Source organism: Palaemon carinicauda, chromosome 8, assembly GCF_036898095.1.
Source record: "Palaemon carinicauda isolate YSFRI2023 chromosome 8, ASM3689809v2, whole genome shotgun sequence".
Lineage (NCBI taxonomy): Eukaryota > Metazoa > Arthropoda > Malacostraca > Decapoda > Palaemonidae > Palaemon > Palaemon carinicauda.
In genome coordinates this window covers 123,944,962-123,964,099 of record NC_090732.1, presented here as the reverse complement: position 1 = coordinate 123,964,099, position 19,138 = coordinate 123,944,962, and the positions used below count along the sequence as shown (strand labels likewise).

General features: G+C 40.7%; 1 protein-coding gene across 1 annotated transcript in view; it reads right to left on the bottom strand.

Moving 5' to 3' along the window:
- The window catches only part of LOC137645868 (negative elongation factor A-like), an 81,618-nt gene that overhangs the window by 16,881 nt on the left and 45,599 nt on the right, over positions 1 to 19,138 (bottom strand). Inside the window, exons 4-5 of the mRNA XM_068378866.1 lie at positions 16,881 to 17,046; positions 5,439 to 5,602 (exon numbers count right to left, since the gene is read on the bottom strand). Of these exons, the coding sequence (XP_068234967.1) occupies positions 5,439 to 5,602; positions 16,881 to 17,046 (330 nt within the window). The remainder of the gene's footprint in view (positions 1 to 5,438; positions 5,603 to 16,880; positions 17,047 to 19,138) is intronic.

Here is a 19,138-nt window from a genome sequence, read left to right as displayed (position 1 = left end):
TAATACAGTATATTTGCTCATTTCCCAATTTGCTGCGTCTGGCTTTAAAAAGACATCATAAACTCCAAACACCAAATGTACTGGCATTGATAGTCCACCTAACATTCTTAATCAAAATATTTTGAGGGGTCACATCATGGTTTGTCAGCAGTACATTAACAAAATCAAAAGAAATTCTAAGCCAGATATCAGCAAAAGGAAACGGGAAATACCACTGGATAGAAGTTTGTAAAAAAAATAAAAATAACACAAATTTTACAGTAAACTTAATTTGTATTTTTTTAACTATACAAAACTGAGTCCTTCAATGAAGATTGATTCAGGAGCAGCTGGAACTTGGCACTTAAAAGCTATAAAAAGGTGTCGGAGGTAGCCGGTAATTACTGGCCGGTGGCGTGGCAGCTACATACCCTTGCCAGTACAATGAAAAGTCCCTAGGCTTGGCCCCCACATCCTCTTGCCAATATAATGAAGTCACTAGGCTTGGCAACCATATCCCCTTGCCAGTACAATGAAAAGTCACTACGCTTGGCAGCCACATCCCCTTGCCAGTACAATAAAAAGTCACTATGCTTGGCAGCCAAATCCTCTTGCCAGTACAATGAAGTCACTAGGCTTGGCAGCCATATCCCCTTGCCAGTACAATGAAAAGTCACTAAGCTTGGCAGCCACATCCCCTTGCCAGTACAATAAAAAGTCACTATGCTTGGCAGCTACATCCTCTTGCCAGTACAATGAAGTCACTAGGCTTGGCAGCCATATCCCCTTGCCAGTACAATGAAAAGTCACTATGCTTGGCAGCTACATCCACTTGCCAGTACAATGAAAAGTCACTACTCTTGGCAGCCACATCCCCTTGCCAGTACAATGAAAAGTCACTAGGCTTGGCAGCCACATCCCCTTGCCAGTACAATAAAAAGTCACTATGCTTGGCAGCCAAATCCCCTTGCCAGTACAATGAAAAGTCACTACGCTTGGCAGCAACATCCCCTTGCCAGTACAATGAAAAGTTACTACGCTTGCGTCTGGGACTTTCAGGAGAGGAAAAGGTGGGCAGTTGAGTTAAAGGATTCAGATTTCTGTAGTTAGACAAATACAAATTACTTTTCAAATTTGTGATTTGTTTCTACACCAATAGAGGCCTTTGTCCTTTAATAGGAGACTCATCCTTAGGTGGGAGGAAGTCCCCATTACCAATCTGGTAAACCAAAATCCCAGGATCACTAAGCTATGACCTGATAAGGCATCTAGAATAGCATCCTAGACACCTAGTGAACCAAGGTAGAAAGTATGTATTAAAATACTGTTCTCGAAAAAATATTCGGTACTTGACCAGTGCGAGTAAAAGCTTACCAAGCTGAACACAAATCAGTTATGCGTTGGCCGTTGTTTCCAATGAACGTAAATATAGTAGGTTGGCCGGGGCACCTGCCACCCACTGAGATACTACCACTAGAGTGTTATTGGGTTCTTTGACTGGCCAGACAGCACTACATTGGATCCCTCTCTCTCGTTACGGCTTATTTTGTTTTTGCCTACACATACACCGAATAATCTGGCATATTCTTACCACATTCTCCTCTGTCCTCATAAACCTGACAACACTGAGATTACCAACCAATTCTTCTTCACTCAAGCGGTTAACTACTGCAATGTAATTATTCAGTGGCTACTTTCCTCTTGGTAATGATAAAGAGACTCTTTAGCTATGATAAGCAGCTCTTTTAGGAGAAGGACACTCTAAAATCAAAACATTTTTCTCTATCTTACTTGGGGATACACACGGGCATGCTATTCTATCTTATTGGTCTCCTCTTGTTTTTTTAAGTTTATATAATTTATATGTGACAGATCTAGTTTAATGTTGTTACTGTTCTTGAAATATTTTATTTTGATTATTTATACTTCTCTTGTAGTTTATGTATCTTCCTGTTTCCTTTCATCACTGGGTTATTTTTCCCTGTTGTAGCCCTTGGGCTTAAAGAATCTTGGTTTTCCAACTAGGGTTATAGCCTAAATTGTAATAATAATAATAATACACTCTGCCTAATTTTCGTTACACTATGCTATATCTTTGTATCTTTTTTATTTATTTTGATTCATTAGCGGGGCAAATGAAAAATAAGAGTGAAAGTGGTCATTTCCAGCCACAAAAACAGAATGCGTGTTTCAGATCTCAAATACTCTATGGCTAAGTCAACAATATTGACAATTTTAAAGAATAAAGAAATACCGGTAATAAAGAGAGCTAATGTTGCCAAAGAAGTGACTGCTTTAATAAAGCAAAGGTCTTAGGTACTTAGGAAGTGGAGAAGTTTTTACCTATTTTTATAAAAGAGAAACAGTTACAAGGTGATATCATTAGCGACGCATTTATTAGTGAAAAGGTGCTTGGTATCTATGCTAAGTGGGGGTGGGGGGGGGGGGGCAGTTCAAGCTTTAGTCAAACTCAGCCTGATACCATAATAACCAATGGGGCTGTAAACCTTTTCAATGATAATATTACGTCTCATTACCATAAGATTCTGAAAAAAAAGCAAAAGCAACAAGCATTGGCTCAGTTTTGAATTAAAGGAAAACTGCCCCAAAACAACAGAAAAGGGAAAAAATCCCCAAACCTCAATTACTAGACATTTTTATGAAATGGAAATCCCCCCGTCGGAAATAACACCTTCCTCCCTCCCCACATCGCCATTCACTTACGCTGTAATATCGCATCCAAATAAAAAGGTAAATTTTCTTATATTAGAATAACTTTTAATGTTTTGTGTGTTATTGTATTTACTGTTTGTGTAAAAAATTCAAAGCACATCACTTTTTCTATGCTAATTTGTCATGCTAATAGAAAATCAACTGGGACTTGGAATGCAATATTCACTTCTACATTATTTGTAATGGGAAATAATGATGCCTTATTCGAACGAATTCGTACTCAAGCATCTTTTTGGAACTAATTACGGCAGAAGACCAAGGTATTACTGTATACATGTAAGGTTGGTTAAAATGGCATAACGCTGATTCTATTTTTGTATTTAATATTCAAAGATGAGCAATGTAAAGCCTGAACTGATAAATGTCAACCCACATAAATAGGGGTATTACTGTACTCAATACAGTCTCATGTATATCTTTAATATCAGGGATGTCATTGGCATAGTGAATATTACACACTTTAATATTATCATTATTATTACTTACTAAGCTACAACCATAGTTGGAAAGCAGGATACTAAAAGCCCAGGGGCTCCAAGAGGGAAAATAGCCCAGTGATGAAAGGAAAAAAGGGAAAAATAAAATATTTCAAGAACAGTGACAACATTAAAATAAATATCTCCTATGTAAACTACAAAAACTTTAATAAAACAAGAGGAAGAGAAATAAGATAGAATAGTGTGCCTGAGTGTACCCTCAAGCAAGAGAACTCTAACCCAAGATGGTGAAAAACAATGGTACAGAGGCTAGGGCACTACCCTAGATTAGAGAAAGAAAAGGTTTGATTTTGGAGTCCTCCATATATAAATATGAAAACATTCATCATTGTTTATATTTCTATATACATGTGTATAGTTTCTGGTATAACTCTGAAGAATTTAGTGGTATGTATCAAATGCTCCCTTTATTCATAAAGCCTACATTCATTATGAACCAACCATACAGTATACTACTACTCTATACAAGTGCTGTATGTATTAAATAGTTCATATTTTAAAATGGGCTTTTGCCCAACTTGTTGGGTGCAAGCCCAGTACAGTGATTAGGAGGTATCCCCTTCCCCCTCTCTCCTCCCCAAGGTTGGGGAGCTGTGGACTTGGGAGGGCCTCTCGATTCAAGAGCTTGACTCCAGGCACTTAAGTCTCCATTTTCCTACACCCAACTTGTCTGGATGCCTCGATTACACCTGAAGTAGTCCTGAAGGGTTTGTTCCTCTTATGTCTTCTTTGGGTACAATTTTACCACATTGAGTAGACATACCCTGAACCTCTAAATTGGAGGAGGGGAATTGAGTAGGTGAGTGACAAACAATCTATTCCCCCTAATATTCTCATTTGGATAGGTGGTGGAATACACTAATCTGATTAAATACTTTTACAATATTTTACTTTTCTCATTACATATAGGTGACATGAAAAAGTTAAATACAGCACTGTATAGCCAGCTGATGCATACCAAGTCCACCAAACCCCTCTGGCATTATTCCTGTCACTAAAAGTGTAACTACTGCATTACTTGGGGGAAGGCTTGGGACCCTGTAATTTGCTCCATTTGATGTTAGTGAGTACAATCTGTCAAAATTAGGACCCAAAGGTGGCTAGCCAGCGAGATCAAATTTTTTCTTCGGCATCTTTATATGGGGAAGGGTTTTACCAGAAAATCTCTCTCTTTTCAACATCTCTTATGTTGGTGAAGGGTTTTGCAAAGATTTTGACCTTTACAGAGTACCTAGCTTATCTCATCTGTGTGAGACTTGGCAGTTAGGGGTTTCAGTTACAAAATCATGATGTACCAGGTCTCAGACCAAAATGCAGGTTATGGGTCCGAAGATGATCTAGATATCAGAAGAATGGCACAAATTTACTCCAAGGCTTCAACACTCCTTTCTGCCGACCAAGCTACTGTTCACCCTGGGTTCTGCTAGCTTGCAGTCCCCCATGGACCCCTCCTACATCACACAGATGGTTGATACTTCTGTCCACTCCCTCTAGAGAGTCTTTGCTAGAACTCATCAACTGATTGAGGGACCTGGTTCCTCTTGCTCCTCCCTTTGCCCTCCAGGATCCTGCAGTGCCTAACCCCTCAAGTCTGCAAGCCACAAAGAAAGAACCCAAATGGGGCTTTCCTTGTCAGGTACATATCTATTGGGAACAAGTTCAGTGACAAGGGAGGAGTCATTAGGAGTGGGGTTTTCTGCATCTTAATTTGCTATAACATATTTTACATATCTCGCTAAGTAAAATTTCTAGCCATGCGTCAGGTTCAAATAATTTGAGCATAAAATGTGGGTAAATTACAACTATAAGCATTCAAGCTGAACATCCTTGGTGAAGAAGGTTTGATATTAAATATTCAAATTTTCCAAATATCTGATTGCTTCTGGATTACTATGCATACTGATACTGACACCCAGTTTATATTTTCTTCTGTAGTAGTTTAAAAGCTCTTTCCCTGGCATATTTAATTATGCAATTCAAAGGTCAGCTTATGGTTCTTTACAATAATAAATAGCTCAGGGAGAACAAAAATTAGTTTAGAGTAAACAAATTTCAATCATTGCTGCCAGCTGTATAATCCTAATGCTTATATTTCTGCCCATATAGACTACAGTAAATCCAAGCTTGTCACAAATAATTGCACAATCACATTCTAAATCCTATTTGCAGCAGCATTCCTTTCCATCAACTAATAAGATAAAATAGAAACCAAAACAAAATTAAACTTACCTGCTGTGCTGCGATGGGCGACTCAGTAATATCCAAAAGTTTGATGCCACCATCTTTTCGAGTACCACTCGGACGAACTAAGGGTCTAGTGATAGGTGTTGAACCTAAACCTGACCCTCTTAAACCAGAACCGGGCAAACGACTTGGGATTCCCTTCATGGGTGCTGAAAAGCAAGTTGATATATTAATAATTTGAAATCGTTACAACAATTAAGACAATGAAATTGTACAAACTAATGTTCATTAAGAAATTTCCCCAATTCTTAATTTATCAGAACCAAAAATTCAATATTTTTACAATTACATGGGAATCAAAATGCAAATATCTTACACAATCTGAAAGCATCTTAATCTTAGAGCAAAAATAAAAAACAGTATCTCAACACACAATATCCTTCTCTCCAGAGACCATCCAGTGTGGTACTGTGAGCCAAACAGAGTTCAAACTTTGCTTGTTGTTCAGGAATCCCACCTTACTCAGTACTCAAATACTATCAAAATTCTTAAGGAGCTGTAACCTAATAACAAAATACAATTTTCTTCAAGAAAGGGGAAGGTATATGAATTACAGATAAATAGAAAAATAATAAATGTTATCATACCTGTCTCTATTTCCATCATAAAACTAAATCCCACACTTCCTAGGAGGTTCAAATTGATACTAAAAATATACACAATTTATTTTTCAAACAATTTAAATAAACATATTACTTTCAATACAATTTCACTTTATCAAGGAATAAAAAAAATGTCAACTTGCCTCTTGGCAAATAAACCAATTTAGAAAAGACATCAGGATATAAGGAAGCATAGGGTTTGATAGACACTTGACAATCCTCCCAAAATGAGATAACAGATTTAGTCTGTTATGAGGGAAACAGGAGTGTAGCCTACCTGCACCATTTGCCTAATCCAGCAACTAAAGGAGGCAGCTGGTGCACTCCCCACGAAGAAAGACGTAGAAGTAGATTACTACCTAAGACAAGATGCTTAGTCTGTCACTCGAGGGTGCTGGGATTACTACACAACCAGTTGAGTGGCTATCTCAGGGCACAATAAAACATTTCCAAGGACTTGTGGGCAACGCAAAAAAAAAGATAAAAGAAGCTGAAAATGGTTTAGCATCTTCAGACCCTAGCCATCATCAACTGATGTACCCACAGGTTCTTCTTAAGGGGACCGTCCGCGGTGGTATTTTGGCATACCAACTTGAAATATTCAAAAATCGTTTTATTGTCTCTCTGAATAGAGAAACATATCGTACATGCTCTCCAGAAGTTTCAACCCATTATTTTTACAAATAACGAAGATATAGAGGTTTTTAAATGATGACGTCATCCTTACTGTGTCGTCTGCATGACTTAGTTTGACAAAATCGTCTTTGTGTGTAATTTTGCATATATATAGCGATTTTTCACTTATATTTCGATCTATCGTACGTCTGGCAGAAATGGAAGGCATTTGTAGAGTGTAGATGAACGAAGTCTACTACAATAACAGAAGCCAAAGTTGCCAAAGATGTATAGAAGTTATAATGTATGCCTATGTTTACTTGAAGTTCGTATGTACATTGTGTTTCCACAACGCCTTCGGGAACATTATAGCAAGGCCAATGTTACCTAAGGTTGTAGAAAGAACAAATAGTCAATAATTTTTCCAAACAATTAAAATAGCGGTCTTTAAATGATGACGTCATCCTTATGGCGTCGTCTGCCTGACTGAGTTAGACAGGAGCGCAGTTCTCTCTCTCTCTCTCTCTCTCTCTCTCTCTCTCTCTCTCTCTCTCTCTCTCTCTCGAATTTACCACTGCCATTTATACAAATACTTTTATTTCTCTCTCTCTCTCTCTCTCTCTCTCTCTCTCTCTCTCTCTCTCTCTCTCTCTCTCTCTCGAATTATTTAAAACTCCCATTTATACAAATACTATAATAACAATGTTCAACTTTCTCTCTCTCTCTCTCTCTCTCTCTCTCTCTCTCTCTCTCTCTCTCTCTCTCTCCTCTCATGTTTCGAAATCTCGTACCTCTGGCAGAAATGAAAGACATTGGTAGAGGGTAGGTGAATGAAAACTACCACCTACGAACACATCACAAAGTTTCCAAAGACATATAGAAATTATAATGCACGTGTTTATTTACTTGAAGTTTGTATGTTGATTGTGCTTTCACAACGTCCTCTGGAATTTTATAGCAATGCCAATGTTACATAAGGTGATAGAAAGAATAAAAAGTAAGTGGAGAACAAGAAAACTGAAGACAAAGATGCCAAAGATGTATAGAAGTTATAATGTATGCGTTTGTTTACTTGAAGTTCGTATGTACATTGTGTTTCCACAACGCCCATCGGGAACATTATAGCAAGGCCAATGTTACCTAAGGTTGTAGAAAGAACAAATAGTCAATAATTTGTCCAAACAATGAAAATAGCGGTCTTTAAATGATGACGTCATCCTTATGGCGTTGTCTGTAGGACTGAGTTTGACAGATGCGTAGTTCTCTCTCTCTCTCTCTGTACATCCTTTTATTAGATAATAGAATGAATCTCTATTTTCATTTGTTCGTATATCCTTGCAAAAATTCTCTCTCTCTCTCTCTCTCTCTCTCTCTCTCTCTCTCTCATGTTTCGAAATCTCGTACCTCTGGCAGAAATGAAAGACATTGGTAGAGGGTAGGTGAATGAAAACTACCACCTACGAACACATCACAAAGTTTCCAAAGACATATAGAAATTATAATGCATGTGTTTATTTACTTGAAGTTTGTATGTTGATTGTGCTTTCACAACGTCCTCTGGAATTTTATAGCAATGCCAATGTTACATAAGGTGATAGAAAGAACAAAAAGTAAGTGGAGAACAAGAAAACTGAAGACAAAGATGCCAAAGATGTATAGAAGTTATAATGTATGCGTTTGTTTACTTGAAGTTCGTATGTACATTGTGTTTCCACAACGCCCTCGGGAACATTATAGCAAGGCCAATGTTACCTAAGGTTGTAGAAAGAACAAATAGTCAATAATTTTTCCAAACAATGAAAATAGCGGTCTTTAAATGATGACGTCATCCTTATGGCGTTGTCTGTAGGACTGAGTTTGACAGATGCGTAGTTCTCTCTCTCTCTGTACATCCTTTTATTAGATAATAGAATGAATATCTATTTTCATTTGTTCGTATATCCTTGCAAAAATATTCTCTCTCTCTCTCCTCTCTCTCTCTCTCTCTCCTCTCTCTCTCTCTCTCTCTCTCTCTCTCTCTCTCTCTCTCTCTCTCTCTCTCTGTGTTTTGAAATCTCGTACCTCTGGCAGAAATGAAAGGCATTGGTAGAGGGTAGGTGAATGAAAACTACCTGCTACGAAAAAATCACAAAGTTTCCAAAGACATATAGAAATTATAATGCATGTGTTTATTTACTTGAAGTTCGTATGTTGATTGTGCTTTCACAACGTCCTCTGGAATTTTATAGCAATGCCAATGTTACATAGGGTGATAGAAAGAACAAAAAGTAAGTGGAGAACAAGAAAAAAGAACCAAGAAAGAGGGAAACATGAACCCAGACCCTACTTGAAGAGGAAAGACATGCACGAACGTTAACAAAACTGACAAAGTCGGTCACCCCCAAAAACAAGGGTAAACCACCACAAAGTTACTTAAATGCAGCATTTACCCCAGGCATGCATTGTGTGTGTTAATGAAGCCACAAAAGGAAGAAGAAAAAAACTGAATATTGATACTTAAAATATTGTTCTTGAAGGTGATCTGAATACACAAGATTCACCCATGTTTCTGTAACAACAACGAGAAGCGAATGGAGATTGAATGTTTATTGTTACGTAGCTACGCCCACGATAACTGAGTGGATGGCTCCTTGCTAGGATGCCATGCATGACATCATTCACAGCAAACGACTTACAGTTACTGAGGTGGTGTAGCAAGTTTAAATAAGCCTCAACTCGCAAGTCTCCAATATCCGCAAAAAGTTTATGCTTTGCACGTGGATGCACTGGCTCTAGAGCAGGGGAAGCAATATTTCTTTGATAATCAGCTTATATCGGATTCCTGTTCTAGCCTTCAACAGGAAGTCCTTGGAGACCACACAGCACTCACATAAAAAACAACAAGGGATGCATAAACTTATGTATGAATGAACAACACTATATAAACAAAATGATATTTTAATTATAAAATAAATTTTTTAATATACTTACCCGGTGAATATATAATAGCTGAGCCTCCGGCGGCTCGACAGAAAAACACAAAAACTCACGAGCAATCGCTATGAAGGTTGCGGGTGTGCCCACTAGCGCCAACTATCGGCCAGATACCGCATATACATGTAAACAGCTCCAGTTCTTCTCATCCCGCTGGGTCTCTATCGGGGAGGAAGGGGGCCTTTAATTTATATATTCACCTGGTAAGTATATTCAAAAATTTATTTTATAATTAAAATATCATTTTTAAATATTTAACTTAGCCGGTGAATATATAATAGCTGATTCACACCCATGGTGGTGGGTAGAGACCAGAGTTAATTAAGTTTACAGCGTATATGCTTAGAGTTTTTGACAGTTATATCATAACAAAACCCACATATATATAGGTACCTGGTAAGGAAGTTGACTTAGACGATTACTCTGCCTTGTTAGTCTGTCTTCCTCACGAAGCCCAGCCATCCTCTTAGGATGCTGAAAGACTCCCAGGAGCTGAAGTATCAAGGGCTGCAACCCATACAACAGGACCTCATCAAACCCCTAATCTGGGCGCTCTCAAGAAATGACATTTGACCACCCGCCAAACCAAAAAAGTATGAGAAAGGCTTCTTAGCCTTCCGTACAACCCAATTAAAAAACATTTCAAGAGCAGATTAAAAGGATATTGGAATTAAGGGAATGTAGTGGTAGAACCCTTACCCACTACTGCACTCGCTGTAACGAATGGACCCAGTGTGTAGCAGTCCTCGTAAAGAGTCTGGACATCTTTTAAGTAAAATGACGCGAATACCGACTTGCTTCTCCAAAAGGTCGCGTCCATAATACTTTGCAGAGATCTATTTTGCTTAAAGGCCACGGAAGTTGCTATAGCTCTTACTTCGTGCGTCTTAACCTTAAGCAAGCATCGGTCTTTTTCATTCAAGTGAGAATGAGCCTCTCGTATTAAAAATCTGATAAAATATGACAAAGCATTCTTTGACATAGGCAATGATGGTTTCTTAACTGAGCACCATAATGCCTCAGATCCACCTCGTAAGGACTTAGTACGAGCTAAGTAGAACTTAGAGCTCTAACTGGACACAGCACTCTTTCAAGTTCGTTGCCTACGATCTCTGACAGGCAAGGTATATCAAAAGACTTAGGCCAAGGACGAGAAGGCAGTTCATTTTTGGCCAGGAAACCAAGTTGAAGTGAACATGTGGCTTTTTCTGTAGAAAAGCCGATGTTCTTACTGAAGGCATGAATTTCACTGAACCTTTTAGCCGAAGCCAAGCACACTAGGAAAAGCGTCTTGAGGGTGAGATCCTTCAGGGAGGCTGAATGTAATGGCTCAAACCTGTCTGACATGAGGAACCTTAGGACCACGTCTAAGTTCCATCCAGGAGTTGCCAAACGACGTTTCTTAGAGGTCTCGAAAGACTTAAGGAGATCTTGGAGATCTTTATTGTTGGAAAGATCTAAGAATCTATGACGAAAGACCGAAGCCAACATGCTCCTGTAGCCCTTAATCGTGGGAGCTGAGAGGGAGCGAACATTTCTCAGATGTAAAAGAAAATCTCCGATTTGGGCTACAGAGGTACTGGAAGAGGACACAGATGCTGGCTTGCACCAGTCTCGAAAGACTTCCCACTTCGACTGGTATACTCTGATGGTAGAAGCTCTCCTAGCTCTCGCAATCGCACTGGCTGCCTCCTTCGAAAAGCCTCGAGCTCTTGAGAGTCTCTCAATAGACTGAAGGCAGTCAGACGAAGCGCGGGGAGGCTTTGATGAACATTCTTTACGTGGGGCTGACGTAAGAGATCTACCCTTAGAGGAAGACTTCTTGGAATGTCTACCAGCCATTGAAGTACCTCGGTGAACCACTCTCTCGCGGGCCAGAGGGTAGCAACCAACGTCAACCTTGTCCCTTCGTGAGAGGCGAACTTCTGCAGTACCTTGTTGACTATCTTGAATGGTGGGAATGCATATAAGTCCAGATGAGACCAATCCAGTAGAAACGCGTCTATGTGGATTGCTTCTGGATCTAGGACTGGTGAGCAATAGATTGGTAACTTTTTGGTCAACGAGGTGGCAAAGAGGTCTATGGTGGGTTGACCCCAAGTAGCCCAAAGACTCTTGCCCACGTCCTTGTGGAGGGTCCATTCCGTGGGTATCACCTGACCCCTCCGACTGAGACAGTCGGCCAAGACGTTCAAGTCCCCCTGGATGAATCTCGTCAACAGGGAGATGCCTCGATTTCTTGACCATATGAGAAGGTCCCTTGCGATCTCGTACAGCGTGAGGGAGTGTGTGCCTCTTTGCTTGGAGATGTACGCCAAAGCTGTGGTGTTGTCTGAGTTGACCTCTACCACTTTGTTTCGAAGAAAGCTTTCAAATTTCATCAAGGCCAAGTGGACTGCTAATAGCTCCTTGCCGTTGATGTGCATGCTCTTCTGACTTGAGGTCCACGGACCCGAGCATTCCCGACCGTCCAGGGTCGCACCCCAACCCAAATCCGACGCGTCTGAGAACAACACGTGGTTTGGGTTCTTGACTGCTAGGGATAGTCCCTCTCTCAGACTGATATTGCTGTCCCACCATTTCAGGCATACCTTTACTGGTTCGGAGACTGGGAATGACACCGTCTCTAACGTCTTGTCCTTGTTCCAGTGAGAGGCTAGATGGAACTGGAGAGGCCGAAGGTGTAGTCTCCCTAGCGAGACAAACTGCTCCAGGGATGAGAGAGTCCCTACGAGACTGTTCCAACTCCTGACTGAACAAACGTTCTCTTTTCAGAATTAGTTGGACTTTGAGCAGGGCTTGTTCTATTCGGGTGGCAGACGGAAAAGCTCGAAAAACTGGACTGCGAATCTCCATCCCCAAATATAGAATAATCTGGGATAGGATCAGTTGGGACTTTTCTAGGTTGACCAAAAGTCCCAACTCCCTGGCCAGACTCAACGTCCAATGTAGATCCTGCAGACAGCGAAGACTGGACGATGCTCTGAGAAGCCAGTCGTCCAAGTACAGGGAGGCTCGGATTCCCGATAGATGGAGGAATTTTGCCACATTCCTCATGAGCCTCGTAAACACGGGAGGAGCAGGACTGAGGCCAAAGCACAGGGCTCGAAACTGGTACCCCACATTCCTGTAAACAAACCTCAGAAACGGTTGGGAATCCGGGTGTATGGGAATGTGGAAGTATGCATCCTGAAGGTCGAGAGAGACCATCCAGTCGCCTTCCATTAATGCTGTCAAGACAGCCTGGTAGACTTCATCGTGAAGTTTGTCTTGACAATGAACACACTGAGCGCACTTGCCTCTTACGTCCTCCTGCAGTGAACGTGGCTGCCAGATCATTGGAGCCATCCCTGATAGACTTGTTCCTGCAGAGAACGTGGCTGTCAGATTACTGGAGCCATCCCTGAAAGCCTTGTTTATGCATGACATAATTGTACAGCAAAACTTCAAACGCTCGAAAAAAAAAAACTCCTAACAGGAGATGGTCTAGCTCTGAAGCCGACCATAAAATCTTGGAGCGTCTCATGGCCGGGCGCCAGGGAGAGTCTATGAGGTTTGAGAAGTCTATCTGGGCAGAGGCAGGAACTCCCAAGCCGAGAACTTCTCCCGTGTCATACCAGACTCTCGCTCTATAAGCCAGCTTAAAAGGAGGGAAAGCAAAGGATGTCTCCCCCAAACTCCTCCTGGTGATTAACCAGTCGCCTAGCAAACGTAAAGCTCTCTTAGAAGAGCGAGAGAGCACTAGCTTAGAAAACAACGGCTTCGAAGTAGCTAGGCCTAGTGTAAACTCTGACGTTTAGGCGAACGAGGAGCAGCAGTTACAAAAAGATCCGGACAAAGATCCTTAAAAATCAGCATGATTTATTTAAAGTCCATAGAGGGCTGAGCAGCTTTAGGCTCCTCTCCGTCTGACAGAGTCCTCAAGGGAATATCAGTAGGAGGGGGATCAGCAACTTCCTCATCTGAAGGAACCTTGTCCGACAATTGCCGAGTCTCAAGCAAGGGAGAGACCTGCCGTGGTGGCAATGCTTGACAAGCAGTCCTCACGCAAAGGAGCAACAGTAGTAGTCAAGGACGCTATGTCATGTAACTGCTTAAAGGACTGACCAGCAACAACAACAGGTGCGGGAGGACGCTCGACGTCAACTCGAGACTGCCTTGACTGCCTAGACTGAGCAGTCAAAACAACTCTTGACTGCGGTGCTTGACGCTCAACGTCAAAACAAGTCAACTATGCTGGTTGGCGAACGTCCTGAACGTCAACAAGAGCAAGCGGCAGCGGCTGAACGTCCACAAGCGGCTGAGAGTCAACACGGGACTGCATCGAGAGAGGCTCTACAAAACATGATTGACGTGACTTAGTAACGTCAATGTCAACAGGACGAGCAAAGGCTCGTTTGGGCGGCTGACGGCCAGGATCTCGATCAGCTAAGCGGCGAGGATCATCGTGAACCTGCTCGGCAGAATAGTCCTCCATAAGAGAGGCAAGCTTATTCTGCATGTCTTGCAGTACAACCCATTTAGGATCAACGGGAATGGGTGCGGTAAGAGACGAGGGTAACGTCTGTGACTGCAAAACCTTGCCTACAATAAGACTCTCGGAGCCTGTGTTACGCTTTTGTTTAGGCGGCGAGCAGTCTTCCGATGACTGCATAGGGTCAGAGCTGTCCCAATGGCTACAACCAGGACGCTGGACCTGTCCTGAAGGGACTGACTTTCGCTTTAAGGGCCTCGAAACCTTGCTCCACGGTTTCTTACGCGAAAAGCCTTCGGATGACGAGGAGAAAATCGTCTCGCTCGTCTTATGGTAGGGGCGGTCTTGATGAGACACGCCTGAAACCATAGAGGGAACGTCTGTTCGCTGATCAAGGCCTCTCGAACCCATAAGTCCTACGACATTACTTCTCCCTGGGGCTTGGGAGCTTGCAAGAGGTCTCGGACTAGGCGAACGACAGGCACGAACAGACGAACCCTCGGTCGCAACACTGATAACACTTTGCGCAATTATCACTTTATCACTACGATTTTCTGTTTTGCACTTACTTCACTGAAATCGATTTTTCAATAATTCACATTAGGCATGAATAAAACTGATTTCTACCTGAAGCAACGCAATTCTACCCTATATCAAAAGGTTATAATTGTGAAATAAGTCGTATAATGTAAGCACATTAATACAAGCAAAAAACGGTAAACATATATATCGAGGGGGAAAAAAGGAAATATATAAAGATAAAAAGATCAGTGACTGGGGAGGAGACTAAACACTAGTTCATTCAAAACTACGTTTTCAATCTCTCACCGTACAGTGCCTTGGGACGAGAATAAAAACTAAAAACGTTTTATCCTTTCTCCCCGTACAGAGACTTGGGATGAGAGTAAAAAACTGACTCGAGAACAACGTTACTCGCTTGGGACGAGAATAAAGATCGGAACGTTCTCTCTTCCTCTCTCTCTCTCTCTCTTGATTTCACACCGAAGAGAAAAGCCCACTCACCTTTCGTCAATAAACAGGTTATTTGACCAAAGGAAAAAACTGAAAGGACTAAGAAACTGAAAATTAACAAGTTCCTTTAAATTAGTATTTAAAACATTTCAGTTTGAAAGAAGAATGAACAAAACGTCAGAATCGATTTACTCTTTCTGCAAAGTGAAACCGTGATTCTCTCTCTCTCTATCGTAACGATAGAGCGCAAACTGCGTAGCATAAATAAACCAAACGTTAGTTCATCTTTGAAACAGTACGAAGACTATTCAAAGAAAATCTTTCATAAAATATCTACTAAAAAATATTCATTTAATAAGTTTTAAATCATTTGCTCTGTAAAAGTTATTTACGATTGAAAGGGCTCAACGTTGTTTAACTTCGGTTTCCAAGTTAGGACCGCCTACTCTCGGATTAGGGGAGGAATAGGTAAGGTCGCATCTAAACAAATCATTAAAATTTATCTTGATGTTTATTATAAATGGAAAGCTAATCGAAGAGGCCTAATAAAGGCGGTTGAGATATAAAATATATAGAGGAAAATCTATAATTAACAACAACAATTTATAACGTGATAAGATAATTGCTAAAAGCCTAAAACACACTTCCATACTAAGGGAAGGGTCGGCCATTTTTAAAAGTCAAAGAAAGTCCAAAAAAACAATCCAAAGTCATCAACAATTAAATCTATCCAAAAAAGAGTTCAAGATTTAAGTTGAAGATAAAACACCTGCACTGCGAAAGCTCAAACCAAAAGAAAGTACTTCACCAGGACTGTTGAAAAACTCCAGGTTAACAGCGAGTAATGGTACGTCTTGTCGAACAGACCGACAGAGAAGAATTGGGTCTGTTTACATGTATATGCGGTATCTGGCCGATAGTTGGCGCTAGTGGGCACACCCGCAACCTTCATAGCGATCGCTCGCGAGTTTTTGTGTTTTTCTGTCGAGCCGCCGGAGGCTCAGCTATTATATATTCACCGGCTAAGTTAAATATTTAAAAATCATGTAAAAAGACTTCAATCTATATTTGTTATACCTTTTTATATGGTTTATTCTATCCTTGAATGCTCTGCAACAAATCTGAGGATTCATTGTCAAAATTTGAAGTAGGGCAAGTCTGAGTAAGCAAACACTACTTTATTCTCAATGAACACACCAAATTTGCAACGTAAGTACCTCTCCCAATTCAACACATTTTGTAATATTGACCAACCAGAAATAATTATAATTTTCTAAAAAGAAAGAAAATAATACGTACACAGTGGAGATACAGACTCACTCACTCTCTCGAGCCCCTATTGTGATCATGACCAAACCCATGCAATTCGAACCCATGCAATTCGATCAAAACTGTGACTCAAAATCCATAAAATAATAAAAACAGCCAATTATACAGTTTTTTTATTTGTTGAATCTATAGTATTTTTAGTCGTATCTACTGATGATGTAAGGTAGTGTTTATAACCTCTAACTAACTAAAATTAAAACTCAGCTTGTTAGTTACCAGATGTGACAAATTGCTCTTAGATACATTTTTCCCATGTCTAGTTCTTTTTAATCCTTTTTTTTTCCTTAGACTCGGTTACCTCATATACTATCCAAATAAATTTACTATTCCATGAGAGTTATATGCTCACCTTTTAGTGTTACACAAAAGGCCAACCCTAGGAGTGTTTTGACTCTGGTCTTATTAAACTAGCAACTAATAATACAAAGGCATAAGCATTAACTGGTCTAAACCTATACTTACTGGTATCAGGCATTTTACGTGGCATCCCTCTCGACCTAACAGGCACAGTTGGTAGTTGACTTTTCTTTATGTTCGCTTGGGCATCTGCAGAACGACTAATGAGTTCAGCTCGCAACGCTGCAGCCTTTGGTTTTCTTTTCAAAGCAAAATGCTTTGTCACAGGTGGCTGGAAATTAAAAATTTACATTTTCATAATGACCTACACAGATTACAGGTATTTTTTTTTTTATAAAAATAGACAAAAATAAAAAATCATACAAATGACAACTTTGGAAGTAATTCATATTTTTCCTAACGATACAAACCTGAAGCTATTTATAGAGGATATTACTTTTGGCGAAGCTGAAAGACAAGCCATAAGACTTTTAATAAGGGTTAACCACCCACCTGCTCTTAAATTTTAGAATGTATAGTAGATGAACTCAAGATGCTTCATCAAAATAAAAATGTTATTTTTATTAATAAAATAAATTTTTGAATATACTTACCCGATAATCATGTAGCTGTCAACTCCGTTGCCCGACAGAATTCTATGGAGGGATACGCCAGCTATCACAATACTAGAAGGGGGTGTACTTACCAGCGCCACCTGTGGCCAGGTACTCAAGTACTTCTTGTTGACACCTCCTCAATTATTCCTCGGTCCACTGGTTCTCTCTGGGGAGGAAGGGAGGGTCGATTAAATCATGATTATCGGGTAAGTATATTCAAAAATTTATTTTATTAATAAAAATAACATTTTTCAATATTAAACTTACCCGATAATCATGTAGCTGATTCACACCCAGGGAGGTGGGTGAAAACCAGTGTACAAGATTAAAGGATAGCTAAGTATCCCATATTTCATATAACAGTTATCTCAAATAACAATGAAATAATAAGTACCTGGTAAGGAAGTCGAATAGAACCGTTACTCTGCCTCTTTATTTAAGTTCGTCTTCCTTACTGAGCGCAGCGTTCCTCTTGGAGGCTGAATCAACCCAAAGGTGCCAAAGTACACGGGGTTGCAACCCCTACTAAAGGACCTCTACCAAACCTTTAACCTAGGCGCTTCTCAAGAATGAATAGACCACCCGCCAAATCCAAGGATGCGGAAGGCTTCTTAGCCTACCGTAACAACCATAAAAACAACAATAAAAGTATTCAAGAGAAAGGTTAAAAAAGGTTATGGGATTAAGGGAATGTAGTGGCTGAGCCCTCACCTACTACTGCACTCGCTGCTACGAATGGTCCCAGGGTGTAGCAGTTCTCGTAAAGAGACTGGACATCTTTCAGATAAAATGATGCAAACACTGACTTGCTCCTCCAATAGGTTGCATCCATTATGCTCTGCAGAGAACGGTTTTTATTAAAGGCCATCGAAGTAGCTACAGCTCTTACTTCGTGGGTCCTTACCTTCAGCAATGCAAGGTCTTCCTCCTTTAAGTGAGAATGTGCTTCTCTGATCAGAAGCCTTATATAATACGAAAGCCCATTCTTGGACATGGGTCTCGAGGGTTTCTTGATGGCACACCATAAGGCTTCTGACTGTCCTCGAATAGGTTTAGACCTCTTAAGATAATATTTGAGAGCTCTGACAGGGCAAAGAACTCTCTCTAGTTCGTTACCTACCATGTTGGAGAGGCTAGGTATTTCGAACGATCTAAGCCAAGGACGTGAAGGAAGCTCGTTCTTTGCTAGGAATCCAAGCTGAAAAGAACATGTCGCAGATTCGGTTGTGAAACCAATGTTCTTGCTGAAGGCATGAACCTCACTGACTCTCTTAGCTGTTGCAAGGCAAACGAGAAAAAGAGTCTTGAGGGTGAGGTCCTTGAAGGAAGCTGACTGGAGAGGTTCGAACCTAGATGTCATAAGGAACCTTAAGACTACGTCTAGATTCCAGCCTGGAGTGGAAAGACGACGTTCTTTAGACGTCTCAAAAGACTTGATAATGTCTTGAAGGTCCTTGTTGGAAGACAGGTCCAAACCTCTGTGGCGGAGAACTGAAGCCAACATGCTCCTATATCCTTTAATCGTAGGTGCTGAAAGGGATCTCTCATTCCTAAGATGTAGAAGGAAGTCAGCTATTTGGATCACAGAGGTATTGGTGGAGGAAATTGAATTGGCTCTACACCAGCTTCGGAAGACCTCCCACTTAGACTGGTAGACTCTACGAGTGGAAACTCTTCTAGCTCTGGCAATCGCACTGGCTGCCTCCTTCGAAAAGCCTCTAGCTCTAGCGAATCTTTCGACAGTCTGAAGGCAGTCAGCCGAAGAGC